The sequence below is a fragment of the Acanthaster planci genome, linkage group LG02, assembly GCF_054643075.1.
Source record: "Acanthaster planci isolate LZ-2023a linkage group LG02, COTS_SCS, whole genome shotgun sequence".
In the NCBI taxonomy this organism is placed as follows: domain Eukaryota; kingdom Metazoa; phylum Echinodermata; class Asteroidea; order Valvatida; family Acanthasteridae; genus Acanthaster; species Acanthaster planci.
Window position 1 is genome coordinate 5,970,623 of NC_141778.1, and position 21,785 is coordinate 5,992,407.

The 21,785-nt window shown below is 40.8% G+C and overlaps 1 protein-coding gene across 1 annotated transcript; it reads right to left on the reverse strand.

The window, feature by feature from the left end:
- Positions 1-5,929: 5,929 nt before the first annotated feature.
- LOC110985740 (O-acyltransferase like protein-like) lies at positions 5,930-21,752 on the reverse strand. Its single transcript, XM_087133681.1, has 15 exons — positions 21,084-21,752; positions 20,426-20,580; positions 18,112-18,196; positions 16,652-16,724; positions 15,396-15,546; positions 14,854-15,058; positions 13,630-13,800; positions 13,321-13,417; positions 12,609-12,882; positions 11,641-11,720; positions 10,646-10,750; positions 10,196-10,349; positions 9,427-9,607; positions 7,704-7,846; positions 5,930-7,075 (listed from the first exon to the last, which is right to left on the reverse strand). Exons 1-15 carry the CDS (start codon positions 21,613-21,615, stop codon positions 6,944-6,946), a joined length of 2,538 nt encoding a protein of 845 aa, XP_086989807.1. The 5' UTR covers positions 21,616-21,752; the 3' UTR covers positions 5,930-6,943.
- Between the last annotated feature and the right edge of the window lie 33 nt (positions 21,753-21,785).

Below are 21,785 nucleotides of genomic sequence, written 5' to 3' on the forward strand. Positions count from 1 at the left end.
GGGTAGATGATGGTGATCATGACAACGTGGGCCGACTTGTACGAGTAAAGATCAGCCTTGGACGGGTCCGACAGATCTACCACCGAGAGGTCCGGGCTGGGACACTCGTTGAAAGCACGAAATGCTAGTGGAGGTTCAACCTGGTCCCTCAAGGGGAGGAGCCCAACGTCGTCATCAACGGGAACGTGAACAGCCATTTTCACACGCGTCTGGTACTTGATTCCAGGCTTTTACAACTGTCAGAAAATGCCAAGAAGACCGTTAATAAATTGCCATAGAATTATTTGGAAATAAATCTTGGGTGAACAGTACTTTGCAAACCAATAAAAATACCTTGACCGTTGCATTACCCTCAGTCAGGTATACGCTTCCTTCTGGTACCAGCACATTTGTGTGTCTTGGCCTTCCATTTTCACCTGGACTTAATAAAAAGTCCTTAGATAGAAGTGTTTTAGGGGTGACTGTGACCTTAAGTTGAAATCCATTGCTGCGGCTCTAAAGGACTACAGAAATGACACAAATGACCAATTTTCAACTTATCTAACGACTTATTATATGTAAGGTGCTCTTTAGGGACATGGTGAGAAAAAATGTATATTGTCTGGAACGCACTTGTTGAGGGAACAACAAAATTTGTTCAGGGAAGAACGAATTTTGTTTAGGAAACAACAAAGTTTGTTGAGGGAACAACCATTTTGTTGAGAGAACATCAGATTTTGTTGAGGGAACAACAAATGTTTATTGAGGGAACAACAAATTTGGTTGGGGGAACAATAATTTTTTTTAAATAGACACCATTGAAAACAGTGTACAATCAGCATTGTTCATGCCCCAATAACATGCATACCAACATCCCCGAGGTTTCTGAAATACAAATTAATTTATTGTCTGATTCCCAATCTTTCACCTTCTTTTCAATTTCTGTGGGTTAACTGAATTTTTAGCTATACCCACAAAACAACATTACCTCCCAAAAAGTGATTTTTCCGAAGTCTGCTTGCATTGCAGCCATTTGTCAAGTGGCATCTTCAACTTTCTTGGTCATTAAGGACCATTTTCCAACCGTATTTTTTAGCCATTCTGTTCTCAGATGAAAGCCCAGAAAACCCAGGGAGTTGATCGTGGCAAGATTACACAATCTCACGATTTTGCGGGCAAAACAATCTCCTTGTTCAAAAGATACTGTGGAGGAACTGTTAATTCTAAAGAGCTGGCCAGAAATTCTCACTTGAATTAGTAGACTGCACCTAGAAAGCGCGGGAAACACTCCATAAACGGTCGTCGCTCAACAGAATTTATAGTTCCCTCAACAATATTTGTTGTTTCCTGAACAAAAAGGGTTGTTCCCTCAACAAACTTTGTTGTTCCCTCAACAAAGTGCGTTCTCCGACAATAGGCCCCTATATATTTTTTTTCTACCATGTCCATTTAAAACCACCGTATATATGTCATCCAAAGCCATTTTTCATATATGCGGGTAACTGTACGATCATGTATGATGCGTAAGATCCAACGCTGCAACACTGCAAAAAAGGGTCCATCCACGAAATCCCCGTTATGTGTCGTTAATATGTCGGTATTATTTTGCAGATCTGGTGACGTTTAACGATCACTTTACTAATTAGCTGCAGTAGGCCTAAATTTTGTGAAAAACACTATTGAGAGGTGTTTCATTAACTTATTAAAGCATATTACTTATAAATTTATGTGTAGTGTTATTCAAGAATACAAACGCGCTAAGTATAATGACTGTTTTATGACACTTAGGCCTGTATTGTTACTTTGCAATAGCACTATTATGGAGCCAACTGGCTTCATTTTCCCTGTTGAAATCTCCTATATCATAGCAAATTATAATGTTACAATGATATGAACGTTGAGGTTTGGTCCGAAATGGCAATACGCATTGGCTAAAATATGCATGGACGTCGCCATTTGTTTTCTTTTTCGGCGGGGGAGGGGGCAAACCGTCAAACAATATCACTTAAAACTGTTTTTTTCTGTGCTTTTCAGGGTCCCCCTCGCAGCGCTTATGTGTATTTATTGAGCTTTTGATTCACCCTCAATCGACTTTAAAATACCACTGGCCGATGCAGGGCAGCAATGGGGCTATGGCGAGAATGGCCAGGAAGTGTGTGACCAGCACCTACTTCGCTACCCACAACTACCACAGAAGTCCTCGCCAGCAAACCGGAAGTCCTCTAACGATAGTGCCAGAGCCTGCGGTTCCTTCTGGAAAAGAAAGGTGTAAATGTTCTCACTTGAGAAGAAGATTCAGCTCTGCAGGTAACCAACTCACTGCTTTATGCACGTTCACGGCATCTCTAATAGCGCTCCAACAAGACTTTTCTAATTCAGCGTCACAATCACGAGTTTGATATAAGTTTTTAACCTGATAAAGGTCAAATGGCAGAAGCGTTGTAAAATAAAAATGCCAGCTTTATCAAACAGATGATTAAAATTTCCCCTCCCCTGTGTTTTGGCCTCATACTGCTGAATGTAAATTAACATGAAATTAAATTTAACCGAATCAAATGGGCTAATTAAAAAGGGGAAGCGCCCCGGCCTTATTTTGGGATGGATGCTCCCAAACTTTAATAATCAAGTCACTTTGCACTACAGGAAACCCCTCGAAATCGAAACGCTAAATGAGTGAAATGTACTGGTACACTTTTCCCTGACATTAAGATCAGACGTTTTATTAAGGGAAATAAATCCTTCTTATTGCAAGGTCATACATTTTGTGTTTCAAGAAATTATGCAGTAACGAACAAAATGCAGTTTGTGGCATTAATGTATGTATCACTGCGCTTTGCAGACGGTGATATGCTTTGCTTGTAGAATTAGATTGTAGACCAAATTACTTCTCAGCGAGCCAAACGTCTGGCGCATTGATTTGTAAGCCTAGCGCACGTATACGCTTAACTCATAAAAATAGAAATGCCTGTATGTATACTGTACATCAGCCAAACTCAACACTTAGGGTGAGATTTTGATGTATTTCTTAAGAAACAACATTTCCCATCTTGTGGGTTGGAATGCAATACACCTTTGCTAACACGCCGATATAATTTAATTAGTTAAATACATAGCACAGAAAACGTACATAATTATTATTATTTAGCAAGTGTTTACAGGCATTAAAGTGTAGCTGCAATGAATTTTTCTCGGACACAATTTTCTGCATCTTTGTACTTTTCATTCTATGTATGAAAACTCTTACACACTCACATTTGGTTAAATGTATTGAAAAGTGCACATTTAAACATTCAAAATTATCCATGTTTTCCTGGACAGCTGAGGGCGCATTTTTTAGTGCATAGGTATTTCTGTTCAAATGTTAAAACACAGAATTTACTAACTGGAAGTATTTCTGGGGGAAGGGTTGATGGTTTCTTATTGCTATGCACATAAGCAACAATTAAACAGCAAAAAGGAGAAAAGTTAGTCCAGGAAAATCTACAAAAACGCAGGACTTTTTGTGTACAAACCAACGTAACATTGAGATGACATCACAGTCTTGTACATGAATATGGAAATACCATTAGCATAAAATTAACATTAAAATACCTTTCAAAATAATGAAACCAAAGTTGAAAATAAGGTTTACTGAGGCACAAAGGTGCATTTTACAGGTTTGTTCTTTTTTGGGTGTCTCAGAGATCATGCCAGAGGCAGCAGCAATACCTATAAGGTTTGGATAAGCCTGAAAAAAACTTTCCAACCAAAGTGAAATTAAGACGAATTTTGACATCGAAAGTTAGGCTGACTAGAGCAAATGGTCAGAACCGACAGAGAGCTCTAAACTGTGCAGTGCGCGTTTTGAGTCACAGTGTTTTCTTCCAAACACATACAACTCGTTTTGCTGAAGTCAGACGCCGTGTCCATGATCTGAGGGAAAGTAAAAAAAAATTGCATAAAGACGAAGTGGAACGATCATGAAACTCAAACGACAAAGGGTACGTTTCCAAATCGGCCCACGCTATTTGTAGAATAACCGACGCAAGGTTGTGCATTATTTGGTCAGACTGACTATTTGACAAGTCCGGTTACGCACTTGCGATCTGTTACTTCTGTTGGTGTAGACAAAAGGGAGGCGGGTGTTACTGCAGCCGACAAGGATAAATAAAATCAGGAACAACACACCGGAAAACGTTCACTTCAATGTGTATCCAGTTTCCAAGTTTAAACAGACTAGACACAGCACTGACAGCTAGTGAACCGCACTTAACAAATTGGCGAGAACAGCAAATGTTGACTTGTACCGCTTATAAAGTTGTCTGCATCATTTATGCTGTTATTAAGATGAACAACAAACAATGTTTACTTTGACCGTATCAACACTTGTAAATAACTTAACGTTATAAACAACTGGGTGTGAGTGCGTCAATGGAATAATGAGATTAAATAGTTAAATGAGGGAACACACAACCCTAAAGTGTGATAAGTCTTGTACATGTACTTAGCTAAAGAGAATGACCCATAACAGAGTTTCCCCATTTGAGTGGGAATGTATAGTACACTATCATGTGATACTTGGGTAAACATGGGTAAGTGCGCGACAAATTCCCCGTAATGGATCGCCGTTACTTTTACTGATCATGCATAATGAGGCCTAGGCATCACATAAGTACAAAAACGGAACAATTATACTGATAAATGCCCCCTTTATGTGTGAGTTAATTTATGGAACCCGATCTGTTTCTTGGAGGTGCTACTATTGAATATAAAGACTATGGCAAAAAGTGACTTACCCAGTCAAGCAGCGATGCCCTCTCTCATAGAAAAATGCGAATGGATTTGAGACTTCAATCCCTTACAAATATGGAAGCCGCAAAAGTGGCGCACATGCAGCAGCACGCCGAACAGTGCCCTCTGCAGTGTATATGCTTAATTAAGTTGCAACACTATTCTAGCTCATACATTATGCATTTTTGCATGGATGGTTTTGCCCACTTTTGGGCCAAGACGGCAGAACTCGATAGCGGACTCGATCGAGCATAATTATTATACTGTGCTATCTAATGTACATGTACATGTACAGTACATGTACAATCATTAGTACGCGACGCTAAACGTACTACTGTACTTAAGTACCAGTACTGTCACCGTTTACAACGGCCGTGGTCGATGCGTTGGAACAAGGAGCAAAGAAGTAAGCCTGTAAAAGAATTCTACAACAAAACTGAAAAAATAACAAGCTGAGGCTACTGATGCGAACCCGCTCCAACGCCCTCACGGTCTGTTTTGTATCCTATTTTTCATCCTAGGGTCAATTGTGAATATTCATATTAAACTACTATTTTGCATACAGAGGCCACGCCTCAGTTGTTGGAGATTCCCAAGACGGTAGGACGAGTCGTCGATTGGTGAAATGAAGTCACGAGAGGGTGCAATAGAAATCGACACGCACGGCATATGCTCGATCGCGTCCGCTATCTGGATTTCGGGTTCGTGAGTGTGACGTCACTTCAGTTTAAACCACGCCCACTGCACACGTGCACTGCACCAAAGGTTTCAGGCATTGATCGCCGTTTATGTGAAAATGTGGGACCGGAAGTTAAATTAACGCACAACTTCTGGGATCGTCCAATGGGAGCCTGCGAATTATTGCGCGTCCGCCTTTGTGACGAAGTCGCTTACGAACCAGATTGAATTCAGCCGTCTTGGCCCAAGACCGGCCTTTGCCAAGTGCGTGGGCATAGTATATGTGAACATTCTACGCGCGCTTGCATTTCATGTTCTATCATTCCGCTTGCACGTAAAATTTGCGTGGCCAAAGCCCATGTCTCTTTTGGGTCCAGGCGCACCGAAATGGTGCCTGACTATAATTGTGGGTTCTCAAATGTATGTCACCCGCAACGCTATCATTTGTCAGAATTAAAACATTCATTTGACGTATCAGTACAATTAACCACAACAAAGGGAATTGTATTCCATTTTTACATCCCCTATCGTTTTATCGGCATAAGTAGTAAATATTTCAAACAATTATTAATGTACAATTTGTCCACGGATGTCTTCATGGACCCTTTCATTGATTGGTAAAATTTGGCTAATTATGATCTTGTCGTTGCTAAAGAAATAAAGCCTTCTGTGGATTTCTGACGTCATGTTCACTACTTTGAATGCAAGATTTCTTATGCAAATAACAAAAGCAAAATGGGAACAATCAATATAGAAAAGTGTCCCATCTACCCAATCGGTTGGTAATAACTGACCAGATATTTAAGCGTTGAAAGTTGGACAGAATTCCATGTCTGGCTGAATATTTCTCACAAATTACACTGGTCAACAATTTGAAAAATCTGGTATTTTTTGAAGATTTGATGTGCTTAATTCAACTATGGGAATTGGAATTTTTGATTGAGTACTCTTCCCAAGCTATTTAAGTCGTTCTATTTATAGTGATATATGTACTGTGTGCACATGCACTAAAACGACGCATAACATAACTAAACTACCTCCAAATTTATGCTGCAAAGGGTATTGAAGCTGATCATCAATTCCTGAGTTTTAGAAAACTTGAGCTGCTTCTTAAAAAGTTTTGCACTTGACTTGGTTGAACTCATTTTTGGACTAACTTACTGATCATTCGCGAATCAAATACACTTTTCCACATTTACTGCCACAGCAACATATCCATAAAACTACAGCCAATTAATAATTTAAGCACTTCCATTCTTTTTTGTTTCTAAAGCGTTGTTGTCTGTAGGTCAGTGCAACCAACATTTCTGACTTGAGCAAGCAAACCTTGTTTAGTAGATGTATTCTATATCAACATTTCTAATTGCGGATCGCAATTTTATTAGACACTACTCAAAAAGTGTCTTAGTTATTTAAATCATTCATAAATTGACTTCCACAGAGCAAGGTGTCAGCAGACTGCAGTCAATGCACTATTTCTTAGTTCCACACCCGCAGTTGTACGCGGGACCAGTTCTCATTTCTTCTTGCCTCGCATCCCTCCACCTAGTAGAGCTTTCTCTAGTCCCATGAACGGACCTTCCACGCCGATCGACATTATGAAGGCGGCCCCGTACGCCAATATCAAATTAGCCAAAAACAGGCACACCTGTAAAAGATTTGGATTATTACCACATGAGGTATTGAAAAAACCTCGGAAGGTATTGGTTGAAACCCAAATTGGAAATATTGGGTCGCTGAAAGTGATAACGTAAAGAGTTCTTTGCAATTATGATAAAAGTATTTAACTTCATTCTGCTGAGAACGACATCATCTATCCAAATTGGAGCTGTTTTTATTTAAATAATTAAAACATAAGCCTTGATAATGGATGGTTAACGGGTTTACTTTGTTTTGCAAATTTCCTGCAAAATACGTTGCCGTGGGTGTATTTAGTAATTGCAACACAGCATTAATGGAATTCGGGATACAAAGCATTTGTGAACGACATTTTGAGTTGTCTCCGCCAGGTAAAAATGTGAGAAAAAAGTGTAAAACAAATTGGCATAGTAGGAGGATTTGTATACCCTGGACGTTAGTCGCAATGCAATGTAGACGTCGTCCAACCCGGGCTAGGAAGACGCACGCAACGCTTACTTATGATATCTCTCCCCATGATATCTTTACGAATATTGTGCCATCGCTGGTCGCTAAATAATTGTTTGGTTCATTCACCCTAAATTTGCTTAGGAGTGGACTAAAATCTCAACGCTAACATGGTTTTTAGCCATTCTTACCCATTCCATGTAGCTGAAGTGATACTGTACGTTGGAACTCGTGTAGATGACGTACAAGATGATGGAATGAAGGAGGTAGGCACCGTAGGTGAGGCGGCTCAAGGGAGCCCAGACACCCCAACTCAGCAGGCTGTTGACGGGTCCTGCCAGGAAAAGTAAAAGCAAAATAAAAACTGTTTAGGGAGTAGGATTCATCAGGGGGCATAGTTTATAAAATATGCTCAATCCGGTGATTTTGGACACCAAGGAAGCATTATAGTCTCATTTTGATCAATGTACCAAATTGAATCACAGTTTAGATTTAAGGTAAGCCCACACGGTAAAATTGACAAAACCAGGTTGCTCAGCATGAACAGAGGTAGGATCACATAAGAGGTAAATGCATTTGAAGGTTAAACGTTTTAATTGAGATATTAGCCACACCGATGTCAACAGGTGACGTAAATGCATTTACGCTGAATAACCTGGTTTTGTCACCTTCATGGTCTGGGCTTACCGTGATCAGGGAAAAAACTCGAGACGGCCGCTGGCTCAGTGCTATTTAACCGTGTATATCTTCCACGGGTCCTTGAGGGCCTGTTGTTTATCAGTGTCAGGGAGACAAAAAAGGGTGCTTGCTCTGTCTGCTGTTTGTATACACATGTCTGGGTTTATTCATGGGGGGGTGATTGTGGCTCGGCCATTGTGGGACTGTTGCTTAGAGGTTGTGCCTTCCCCCATCCAGACGGCTGAAAAAAGGTACTCTGACCTTACTCTGACCCTCTTTCCCGCGGTTCTTAATAAAGGACACCCACTAATCCATTTAAATGCCATTAGAAGGGATTGGGGGTCAACACCACAATAATTATGACCGGCGTCTACTATATATGACACCCAACAACCAATCAACAGCTTCAGGCTAAGTGTTATGTTCTGCAGTCGCTATGTGCTAAATAGAGCCTGAACGTTGACCCCTGATGGCGTGCTTCCTGAACCCTTGGTTAGGAAAAATAACTTGCAAAGAATTTTGAATCTATCATATTTGTTAGTTCAGTTTTTCTTAAAAAGTCGACCTTGGAAAAAGGGTTCTGAAAAATGTTTGCTAGTATATCAATTTATAGAAACAGAAAAATTACCTGATCTAAAAAAGAAATATCCTGCCAAAAATGAACCCGTCACTTCCAAAAATCTAAAATCCATGAAGAACAGTGCAATGTGGCAGCTCGTACGCAGATTAACATTTACGGTTTGAAGTAAGTGAACAAAAGAAAAATTTTAAAAAGTGCATGAACAAGGTATGATATCGCCGGACGTGAAAGGTCGGTAAAAATTCGTTTTTTACCCATCTCAAGGAGACGTTTCCAAAATGGTACTTGAGGAACTTCAGACAAAGGTAAAATTCCAACATGAGTGTTTCATGGGGTGGTTTTAGTAAGGAATTTTTCTTCCAAAAATTATCGAACGTGATAGGACGGCCCAATGTAATATTCCCATAGGCGGACCGCCCTAGGGTTCCGGAAGCTCGCTGCGTGACCTTTCACTTCCAGGCTCTATTGGGTGCGTTCGATTAGCTTCTATGATTCATTTAATGACTAAGGCCCACAATGCGATTAGATTAGCGAAGGCGTCTAACCTCGTCCCCACCGTCGTGATTGTTTAACAGAGAAGCACAGCCATCCCCAGGTCAGGGTTGTCCTATGTAAGCTAATCGAACGCACCCTTTCTTAAAGTTTATTTGGCTTACCACCATAGCCTACAACACAGGCAAATGCGACCCAGCCTACGGTCATCACAAAAGCAGGTCGCGAGAAAACTGTATACAACACGGCGGCATATTGTGGTACGCCTCCTTCGTCCCTGTACAGCCCATACACGACAGACAGGGCGACAGCCGTAGACAAAAACCACATGAAGAGGTTGAGGCACTGCCAGGAAACACAAATATCGGTTGAGAATACGAATGATTGTAGTGAGTTCAGATTGGGCCTTGCGGGTCTAGGAGCTAGTGGATTAGGCTGACTTGACTTGGCTTAATCAGGGGGTTAGATGGGTTATTTGATGTACGTTGAGTTTGGATGAGGTACCGTTAGGACCAAACTTAATATCACGTTCACCTATAAGTTAAGATGTATTCAAATTTGTCCCATATCGTACAGTTAGTGCACATGCCTCACTATCCTGCTATTACCAACAACTTATTACCAACAACAGTTACTGAATCGCGGTGTCCAGCTTTTGTGGATTTGCGAAAATTTCTGTGACTACACAATTCGCTTTCGCTTTCAAATAGCCCCATGGAGCACGGTCTACTATGAACCAAGAATACATATTGTAGGTTGCATTGCTATCTCGGACTTAGTTGCCGTATGGTTGCTACCGTTGTATATGTATCGTTTGTACTAACTCTGAAGTTACAAGCACCAAAACCACAATGGACCTCACTATGTGGCTCAATCAACGATTCTAATACCCGAAAGTACATTTGAAAAAGTCACACCTGAATATCACCATACCTTGCTCATTTTAAAGGGTTTCCCCTGCACCTGACAGAAAACGTATCCAAAAACCATGCCAACCAAATAAGCTGGGATACGACAATAGGGCTTGCCGTATATAACGTCTGCTGTGGTGCTCCCGTAGACAACGACTGTATTGTTGTTGTAAGCGCTGAAATTAAAAAGGTAAAAAGGGAACTCCTAAATGGTTCAATGCGTTTTTTTGTTGGTTATCGTTTTAGTTCCCCGTCCTATGATTTCCGTCTCCCTTTCTGCATAACTTGGTGTCATTAGTTGTCGGTGTTGACTTTAAAAGCTAAAGAATTCCGCACGTCAAATCTAACGTCTAAATGAAAAGAAAGATGCTCTTAAAAACAGCTGCCCACAGACACTTCATGAAGTAGATGTAAGGTGTAATTATACATGTATTATACAGACGTGTTTCGCATGATCACAAAAGTTACTTACGGGTAAAGTCCAACTGGTGCCCCGTAATAAGCAGCTAGATAGGCAGTGATGCCAAAAGAGCCCAGACATAATACCATTATCAGGCTCATTCCCAGCTTGGCGTTTCTAAGACAAGAGAAAAAGTAGACTACAGTATAGTGAGTGTTGGTTCTGAGTATGCCCTTTGACTCACCGTTTCGGCAGCGTACTCTGCCTGTCATCATTATAAATTAATTCTTTCAGCTCGGGTGAGTTGGTTAATTCCCTTAATACATTTGAATTGTTACACTTATTTCAAAGACCATTACGAATGCATTCAAGAGTTCCAAGAAGTTGCAATTTATCCGGGCACTTAGCACGCATATTGCAATTTTTGTTTCAGTATTTAACGCCAAAAGCTCCCAGCTTGATACGACCAGGTTCGAACCAATTACCTCTACGTTTTGCAACAAGTATTTCAACCGACTCGGAGTTGCAATTGAGTCGTGTTTTACGAATGTGACCAGGATTTATCTGCATTGCCAGAGCTATGTTTCACAACCTCAGTTACTGATGCTTGAAATTATTGTTCTGTACTCTCAAATTTGGTGTCACAAGTGAACCAAAAACTGCCGGTGTCTTCTGCTAGAAGGTGAAAATAGATAGGTAGTAGTGGTGGTACGAAGCATGCCAAATATGGACTAAAATTAGTTTTCGTCAAGTGGGTTCTGCTTCGTTGCTTTTTTGTCTCTGTCGGATGACGTTAATCATATCTGGTTTTGCTTTCATCTCCACTTTAAACATATTCCATGTCATTGCTTCGATGTCACACAACATGTTTCTTGTCACGGGGTTTCCAAAAGCACACCTTGTTATCCTGAGTAAATCATAGCACAAATTCAACACTTTTCTGTGGGATCCAGGGGATGTTTTGCTGGTGTGTAAAAATTAATGTCAAGTGTAACACCTAACAGAAAGGTTAAATGTCATTGACCTATTCGCTATACGATGATCGACCGGTGGTCTTGAATACTCACTTGTACAGCAAGTAGATGATGATGGGGCTAATGATGAAGAATTGCATATCGTTTGCCAGATACCAAGACCAACCGAGACACTGAAGAACAAAGGAAATTTGACGATGAAAATGTTGAAAAACTGAATAATTTCCGTAAACTTACTCTATTCTTGATAGAAGTTATGAAGGGGACTGCCAGAATCGGCAACATCTTGGAAAACAAAATTATGCCTCATTTCGGTTTTAACTTCATTTTGTAAAATCATTTTTAACTCCACCGATTCAGGCTTCCACAAAAGAATAACCTTTTAACCACAAAATGTGCTTGTAACTTTCTATAACGAATCAGTTGAGCATTAATATTTCTGTGCGAAATCTGCTTGTCAACGTGTGTATGAGCGACGATCAACGAAACATTAAAACCCAGAAATTCTACTACTGCATGGATAGTGACCTGTAAAACCATGCACGGACCCAATGTGCGAAATATAAAACTTACCGAGGTGGTAACAAATCAATTTTGCAGGGCCAAGACAAGTCACAAGTCAATATTGGCAAGTCTAAGCCAAGTCACAAGTCATTACTCCAGTCACAAGTCAAATCTCAAGTCAGTTGATCATAGGTCAAGGACATAGCACGCAACCTTGAACCTTATGAAAATCATAAACATCTTCATTTTTCATCTTAAAAGAACAGGGACGCGAATCTTCCCGCTCCACAATTTCTCCACTATCGTTGCAATGCACTTTTCATGGACCCAGGCAGAGAAATCGCTTCTTAAACTCTTGTGGTCAGTTTGACACCTAGTTTGCAAAAATTCGGTCATGTTCTTCTTGCGGAACAACAGACACATTTTTTCCTCAGTGTGCTAAACTAAAGAGAGGTTGTGAGAGATTTTATAAGAATGCTTGAATAGGATGCGAAATATTTATTATCTGCAAAGATATAGTTGACCGGGGGAAAATATGGTATCGGATTATAACATACCTGGAGTCCTAAATCGCCAGGAAACGGGTACAAGTTGTTTATGTACAGCAGATTTGTCCACCAGTACTTCCGGCAGGCGTCCGCTGCCGCTTCGAAGAAGTTCTTCTTAGCGGGTCCCTGGCCAAAATGAATGGCCAGGCTAGCCCATATGGCGATGGCCACCATGTAGGCCGGAGTGAGACGGACGAAGCGGTGCAGATAGAAGAGAAACCAGTTCAGTCTGCCTTTGGCTTTCCTAAGATGCTTCAAGGTGAGATATGTGAGTAGGAGCCCACTATACAGAGGGGGGAAAGCAACTATTCAGATATAATTCTGGCTGACGAACCATGAGATATAGGTGGACACATTTACTAACAGCAATAATAATTTGACCGCACTTTCAAGTTAAGTCCAGCTGCAATCGTGGAAAAGAATTGTTTTTAAACCTTTTTCCCCCTTCACCCAGATTTACTCTTAAATTTAACTCAGGTTTAAAGAATTGTGACCTGACATTTTCAGATTGTGTTTTTCCTGTTGCACGTTAAACAGTGAATTGAAGATCATGAAAACTTGAAATGGTCCTGATGTTGCGAGAAAGTATCTTACTGACAGCTCTTTACTTCCTTTACGCAACTTTGGTTTAGAATTTCCTGACACCCTGATAACAGACTACCAGCATTTCGTATTCCCAGGTCGGGAATTGGCATAGAACGTCTAAATTTAGATACTCTACCTTAAAAAGAAGAAGGTGTCTACGGACAAATTTGCGCTGACAATAACGCTGAATAGGAAGGAGTTGTAGAGCTTGTAATACATGTAAGTGGCATTATCTGATTGGAAAAACACAAACAATCTTAATTCAGATAAGCTCAAAGCTTACACGATGAAATATCTATTCTTTCGACCAAGACTTGCACAAATAGTCCGAGACTTGCGGACATGTTCACTGTTAGAATAGCGGGGAAGGTTTTCAGTGAAAGATTGTTATTGTACAAATGAGTTAATCGGACTGAAAGGGAGATGACATGTGACTATAACCCACCAAGATAGCCAAAAATAAGGTAGTATAAAGTGTGGCCGAGAATAATCCACCACATGCTGATGACACGAATGCCGTTTAAAGCGCCGAGATTTCCTGCCGTTGGTTCGGTGTTAAGTATTTTCGAGCCGTTGTTGATGGATGAAAATCCCATCATGATATCATCGATAAAACCTGTTGACAAATGAAAACCAGTTGATGCAATGTGTGCATATACACAGCTCAACAATTTTACTTTTCCAAAATTGACCTTTTGTACTTTTCAAAAGTATATCCGCAATGTGCCCCTTTAGCCCTAAAAGAACAGTAGCGCAGCCACAGGGGCAAGGGGGGCACATGCCCCCCACAAAGTCTCGGTGCCCCCCAGTGAAAAAACGGATGAATGGATAACGAACAAGGCTAACAAAGACTTGCCCCCAAAAAACATACCACTGAAAGCTGGTACCCCCATTAAGATGCTGAGCCCCTGTGTGCCCCCCTATAGTAAAATCCTAGCTACTCCACTGTAAAAGAACCGGGGTGGAATCCCCCCCCCCGAAATTTTCCCCGATTTGAGAATTTGAGCCTTTAGAGGTTGTTAGAGTAATTCTTTGCGGTCATTTTGCGAAAATTGGACATACTGTTCTTGTGCAGGGCGCATTTTTACTGAGATGGATCAGCCACGAATGTACATCCCCTGCGGTGCTCAACGCACGGGGGCTGGCAAACATGCAACCTTAATCTTCAGCTGACCGTAACAACAAAATGACACTCTCGATTTATTTCAAACGTCACATTTGTAATGAGTGTCTTTGCAGGGATACTTAGTTTTAAAAAATGGACCAAGGCACAGCCGAGTTTGAATCCACCCCCTCCCAGCTGTGAGATGAGCCAAAATAACCCGGCTCTTTTAGGGTTAACGATCGTTATCTTCGAGTTTATGTCGGGTGATTGGTTAAACCTTGCCCGCCTATTAGCGCTAATTGTGAGTGCCCAGTTTTCAGTTCCCTTTTCAAAGCCAGATGCTTCAGGGTATAACTAAAATAAATCCCCAAATGGAAAAAAAATAAAATTCTAGCTGAGTATATACAATACAAGTACTCGAAAAGATCAAAAGAAAGAGACAATTGAAAAATACAAAACCAATCACTAGCTGTAAAATGTTTAGATTTTACCTATCTCGATTAATTAAAAAAAACAACCAAATCTCATGTCTATTTTAATGCCAAAACATAAAGCACGATTCACCTGACGTCTTGGTCTTTTGCTGAGGGGGTTTTGCCTTTCCACGGGAGTGATCAGCCGGAGAGTTATTGTCATTCGAATTGCTTTTAGAACCCTCTTCATCGACGAATCCTTCATTATAGTGGGTCGCATGACCGTTAGCTTCCAGATCTTTCTTCGAAGCAACAGTCGCCGTTCCATTACTGCCGTACTTAAGTTCTAAGTCGGTCTGAAATTACGCAAGATGAAATGTGATTTTAGTGTCGCTTTCTCTCGAGTGGAATGTGACTTACACTCGATTTCGATTTGGAGACCAAAGCAACTTTAATTCCCCCGCAGACTAAAGCGGCCTATTCAAAAGTCACTTAGAAACGTGTGTCTGTATTGTTTTTCAGTTTTTAAATCGTTACATATCAAAATAGGTAGTGATGTCTTTATTTTCTAGGTACTGTTCTTCTTGTCTTTGAGGTCCTTTTCGTCAATGCTTTCATTGCTCTCCTAGTCTTTCTAGTTGTGGTACGGCGGATTTTGTACCGAGAAGGGGAGGTATCATCTACTTATCTCACCTTTTCAAAGGAATTATCCTTTTTTTCTTGCTCCTCCGCAGTTTTCTCCAAACTAGCCTCTACTTTATATTTGCTGGTCTTCCTTGGACGAATCATCACGTGGTACACCGTTCCCATGGTTACCAATAACAGGAAGAAACACAAAATGCATCTACAGTGGAAAAGCGGTTAATAATTTTTAAAACTTTTTCCTTTCTCTTGTTTGTGTCTCACGCGTAGGATGTTACAGTGTCTCCATCCTCGTTGATCAACTATTTGCGTTTTGAAAAATTTAGCTTTGCTATGAAACTATCACATAGTCTTCCTTTTATTCCTACCCAAAATACTCAATTCTATTTTTCCATTCAGTACATTTTTTCGAAAATACCCAGTTTTGTTCCTTGATAACGACTCAGCTGTTTGAGGGTCTCCGGAAAATAATTGTCAAAAGGTAGACCGGAGATTCATTTAAAATCTTTTTAAAGCTTTACAATAAAAACATTCAACACTTGCATCTAATAAACAACAACCCAGCTCTTTTATTACCCTTTTACTGTGTTTGCATGTACAGTACATGAACCACGAACGGGACCAGACCAAGCCAGACCAGACCAGGCCAAACCAGACTAAAAGACCAAAACACTCCCTACAACCGTTCTCCTTCTCATTCCTGTCAATAATTAGCGTATTCCAAATGATCCCTTTCTTGGGCCATTACTAAAACATATCATCTCTTCAAAACTTTTTTTCAGATGCATTAAGCCCATTTCACTGTATTTACAACAGAGCACTCTTTGGAATGGAATCAATCAATGTTTGAATCAATGTTTCAATCGAAGAAAGGATCTTATTGATTCCTTCGGATTCAGTTCAAAGGTTGGTTGGTGTGAAGAACATTTTGGGCAATCTGAAACATGTACTACAGAATATTGTTTGTGAAATTTCAAAAAGAGAAAGACGATTTGGTAGACAGTTTCATTTCTCTAGCACTAGAAAACGTAAGCAAAGCCCGAAAATTCAACTTTTCTCTTCGGAAAGGTCATAAAGTTTTGAAACGAATCCGCAACCTTTCCCCTCTCCTGACTCTAGCCAAAAAAATGAAATGGTCTCCAAAAAATAAAAGGATCTGAAATTGACGTTTCAGCTAAACGAAAAATTAAAAAGGACGTTAAATACGATGTCCTGTCTCATTTTCTCAACTGCTAATTTCAAACGATTCCTTCCTTCTAAGCAAGGCAGGCAATAAAAAACAATATTCAAAGCAATTACAAACTTACACTGTGACAATGGCCCAGGGCTTCCAAGGGTATGGTCCTACACAGGAAGTTATTTCAATATATGGTCCAATAACTGTATCAAAAGTATGAAAGTAAACGATGCAGTTGGACGAGTTTAACAGCCTTTAAAGAGTCCCATGCTTCGAATACCGTTACGCACTCCACCTCATCAGAATCGCTAGGGACAATTCTGAGGCGGTTGGAAATCGGGGAGGGGGTAGAATAAGCCTTTTGCGAGTTAAGCTTGAATAAAATCTGGGACACTGAGTTCTTTAAATTCACGTGAACATAACAATTTGAATATTCCATACTAAAGACACTGTTATACCTCTAGATTCAAGAGCAAGCTTTTGCTTAGTTCCACAAAAGACGCCTTGCACCTGTACACTGTTTTGAATGGATAAGAAATTAAGAAGGGCACAAGGGAACCAGTCCATTCCAGAGATAGCGGTTGCTATGCAAAAGCTTGCCCCGAGTCACGAGGTATAGCAACAGCATCTCCCGTCTGGGGAAATAAATTGTGTGGAACGCAAAAGGCAAGGGTGGCACTATATATACTTTTGAAACGTTAAGAAAATCATTGAAATTGTCAGAGCCGTGTTCCATGTCGGGAGACCCTTGAAGAAATGTGATTAAGACATTTTAGATATTTCTGAACGTTAACAACAAAGTAGCAAATGTTAGTTGAGGAAAACTCACTGACCCCCCAACGGAAATTAAAAAAAGGAACTGATTCCCTGCGTTTAAGTCTAATGACTGTTCCGGCTACCAAACCGGAAGCTCTCTCCTAAAAGTCAGTATCCTTGGTCATGCAACCAGACACTCGCGAATAATAACTATTATTCAAGCCTCAACTTAACAGTTTGTCATCGAGTACCAATGCTCAAACATTCGAAAACTATATGTACACTGTTCTTAGTCGACCACTTAGGACCCGACTTATAGGACCAGGCATGTTGTATCACCACCAGGTTACGTTTTTTGTTATTGCCTACGAAGGATAGACATGAGAATAATTAGCAGATAAGCCAAGAATCGTGAAAAAAAAGTAATGGAAACACTTGGATGGCGATGGGACTTGTGGATTGAAGGGGGCCAGTTGAGCTATGTCCCGTACGATTCCATTGCAGCCCCCCAAAAGGAATTTTACCTGAAAGTGTAGCTCACCCAACGTGAAGCTTTAAGGAATTTCCTTCCTAAACAAATTCAGCTCCCCCAAACACAAGGTTTTGGACCTGCCCTTGTGGGAGCTCTCGATAGAAACCTTCTGTTTTGCGCATAGTGAAAAGTAATTGACCAGTGGTCAACTTTAGTTGGGAGTCAAATTTAGCAGGGGTACGGCACTTTAAAAACCGATTCACGCTTTGAATAGTTCTTGAAAAGTAACATTGAACATGCAGCAATACAGTGCAGTTAAGGCTGATTCTGAAAAAAAAGAGTTAAATTCAATGCATTCTTACACGGTACAGGCTCAAAGAGTTGCTTCAGATCAGACTCAGAGCAATTAGCAGGGAAGCAGAGACCGATTATCCGAAAAGAATTCGGCTGGAAAATAAGCAGAACAAGAAAACAAACATGTCAGTATGTCAAAACAATAATACCCCTATGTTGCATATTCAGTGCACAGGGCAGTGGGCAACGTGCCCACGTTAAAATGTTGTCATTTGACAACTACGTATTTAATTTCTTTGAAATTTGCATTTTTGTAAAACGGATAATCGAAAACACCAACACGATGGAGGAAGTGAAATTAAGAAATTGTTTTAATTAATATACATTTTCAACTGAAGCAAATTTCATTTCAAACGTTCTGTGACACCTGCTTCGCCGTAGCATATTCGCTTGGATTATTACATCTTCCTCTGGGAAGGCAGAACTCCTTCACAAATTTTTGTTGTTTCAAATTTAACGCCATAACGCCAGGGCTTAAGATCTGGACACAGCGCTGTGTTGCGGTTAAGATACCAGTGAGGCGACCAATTATTTTGTTTATTTTTGTTTTGTGTGTGTGTGTGTTTTTTTTTTTTTTTTGAGTCGACTGTTCCCAGCTATTGAATCTCCTGCAATTTACAATTACCCTAATTATCGTTTGTTTTAAAGAACCCAATACAGTGTTATAAAGGACGTTTAAAGCAAATGCAGGGGGGGGGGAGAAGAAAAAAAAGAAAAGAAGAAGAAAAGTTCCCTTAAGGTCCCATTGTTATTCAGTGACGTATCTATGGCTTTTAGTTTCAGGGGTTGGGGAATTCAAACGTCAGTGAGGCTTCCGGTTAATGGAACATGATGCTGGGTGGAGTCAAAGCATCAGATGCCTTTTTCACGGTCCCAACATCCTTGTTTTTATTTCGTGGTGCTGTTTTTCTTGGGGTTTTGGTGCTAATATTTGAATTAAAAATGTTAAAGAAATTCGTGGGGGATAGGGTCGGGGGGTTGCCACCCTGCCGCCCCGCTGGATACGCCACTGACTAACTTTCAGTGAAACTTTCTTTGGATTTAGTACTGCCTAATTTTAAGTGTTTCGCTCAATGTACATCCTGGACTTTGTCTGCAAACAGAAAGTAGTCGTTCCATGCTTGAATAAACACATCAGAATCACACCAATTCATCATGCAGTCATAAATGTATTAAAAAAATTTAATTTAATTTTTTAATAATATTATCTGAATCTATCAACCGCCTGAAGCAATACGACGAAGGAGGTTGCAACGCCACCTCCCCCCATAAACCGAAGCACACGTTGCACTGAAATATAAAAAGCTGGGAGCCAGTGCAGTTCACATTGAAGCCGTTTAGAAAGTAGCGATAATTTTAGACGTTGGGACTAATGGTGTTTATGAATGTGTATGTTATTTTGATTCAAACGATTATAACCATCGCATAGCAGCTCTCTGTATTATATCCGAATCTATTTCAAGCTAGTGATTAGCCTTTCGTCAAGACCTTCGTGGCTGTGTGTGTGTGACCGCAAAGGAATTGGAGAGGAGACCACATACACGAGCGGCTCAGCCTGAGGGCCTTTTTCAACTTGTCAGGAATTTCTTATGTTTTTCTTTGTATTTTCCATTTTTGCTTTCCCTTTGGTGTAGCAAAACTCCTAACCAATCATAAGCGAGGGGGTCAGCATACATTAACCTATTATGCAAATTGAAAGTATACGAAAGATGGCGAGCGTGTCAACGGTGTCGGCAGTCGTGAGTGCAGGTCAATTGTCTACTAATTTCACCTTGCCGAGTTTGAACCGTTGCATCGTTAGGCTATTAAAGAATCTGTACGCGGGCGCGACGTTTCCGTCTTTACCCACTGGATATGGTAAGAGCTCCATATTTCAAACACTGCTGTTATGCTTTGACCATTCGGCCTTGATGAACTGCTACTTGCTAGTGTTACTCCAACGTCAGAATCATCCCCCACCAACAAGCATCATAGTTGTCATCTCACCGCTTATTGTCATCATCATGAAAAACCAGATGGAAACATTGCGTAGGCTAAGCTTTGGAGTTGATGCCGTTTTTTTTTGGAGACTCATCTGCTTCAACAGTTTACATGAAATTTATGAATAATGCATGTCAGAATAATTCACCACAAAAACCTCACAATCATGTTGGAAAAGGCCTCGTGGCTGTGCCACTCGCCTGGTCTCCTGTCCAGTCGCTTTGCCGTTACACACACCCACGAAGGCATTGACTAAAGGCTAGTTAGCGATCAGAGGCTGAGTTTCCTCATGCTTGCCACGCCCTTCAGCGCTGCGTTGGAGCTGTCCAAGCCATTACTTACAGGGGCCGGAAAAGCAAGGTTGCAGTGCTGCGTCTCGAATGGGGCGTCTGGGTTCCACTCCTTGACGGTCTGGCATGTCTCCACATTTCCAACACTGATGGGGTTCCCGGTATAAATCAAATCAACTCCTACTGGTTCACCATCGGCGCTTATCACTGTGCAAAAAAAAAACACAAAAAAGACAAAAAACAAAACAAAACAAAAAACAAACAAGAAACAAACAAAAAAAATTTTTACAAAGTGATGAATTTATGTAACCTACTTATGCGTTTACGGAACTACCAAAATATCGCAATCCCTTTTGCGGCCATCGTAGGTGCAGTCATGAATACCGCCCCGACCAGGACCTTACAACTCCAGATTTAGGCAAGAAACACTGGAAGAGTGATCATGGACGTGGGCAATTGAGGCAAATGAGTCATAATCGGATGAAGCAAGCAATGACATTCATAATGCCTTATATATCGAGGGTTTTTTGGCGCGTTAACACAACTTGCCCACTAAGTTCACACTATGGGTCTAGTTACAATTTATTGGGGGCTGGGCCCGTTTGTTTACCGAATGGCATGTCGTATTGCTACACTTGTCTCAAAAGCATCAATATGTCCAGCCTTAATTGTCTTAGCGAATGACAATTCCGTTTCGCATATTGACTTACTTTGACTCGTGTAGGGGACACCCTGGCTAGCATCGAGGAAGAACTGAAGTGTGTTGTTCAAGCAGTTGGAGGACACATTCCGCCAGGCTTTGATGCCAACATACTGCTGGAGCTCGCTGCTTATTTGGCCCGCTATCTCCTCAAAATCGACTCCGTCATGTTCTTGAGGATCCCACAGCCCGAGATCTTGCAGGAGCTCCCAACCATTTTTCCGCAGGCTGGTCATGTCAAGTGTAGGCAAACCCCCTACTCCATCAACCACTGAGCTTGCTAACAAGTTCTGAACTTTCTGGAAGAAGCTGCCAGGCAAATCAGCACTAGATGTATGCTGGTTGTCTACCTCATTCGCGATGCCAACTGGCTCTTGATTTCTGTGACTCACAACATATTGGACTTGGTGAAACTCGGGCAAACCCAGGTGTTCATTTGGGCCAGGGAAGATTCTCTTGTCCTGTGTTGCACATTGCACACTACAGTCGAGGGTTAAGAGAAAGAGAACAAGAACGGCCGCAGCAATATGAAATCGTGCCATGATATTGGACCCAGAGATCGGACCCAGGTGTTTTCATTTACTGGTGATGATAATATCCAGTAGAATTTCGTTTAAAACGTCTATTAATGTTACACGAGTTCACAATGATTAACTTATATATTAGGCCTATGTGCTCTGAAAAATGATTCGTCTATAATCGTAGGCCCTAT

Coding starts and splice junctions, on each gene's coding strand:
- LOC110985740 (XM_087133681.1), bottom strand. CDS start 21,615: ATGGCACGATTTCATATTGCTGCGGCCGTTCTTGTTCTCTTTCTCTTA. Junction 16,725..18,111: donor ACTCTTTGAGCCTGTACCGT/GTAAGAATGCAT, acceptor CTTTTGATACAG/TTATTGGACCATATATTGAA. Junction 15,059..15,395: donor AGGATAATTCCTTTGAAAAG/GTGAGATAAGTA, acceptor GCGTAATTTCAG/ACCGACTTAGAACTTAAGTA.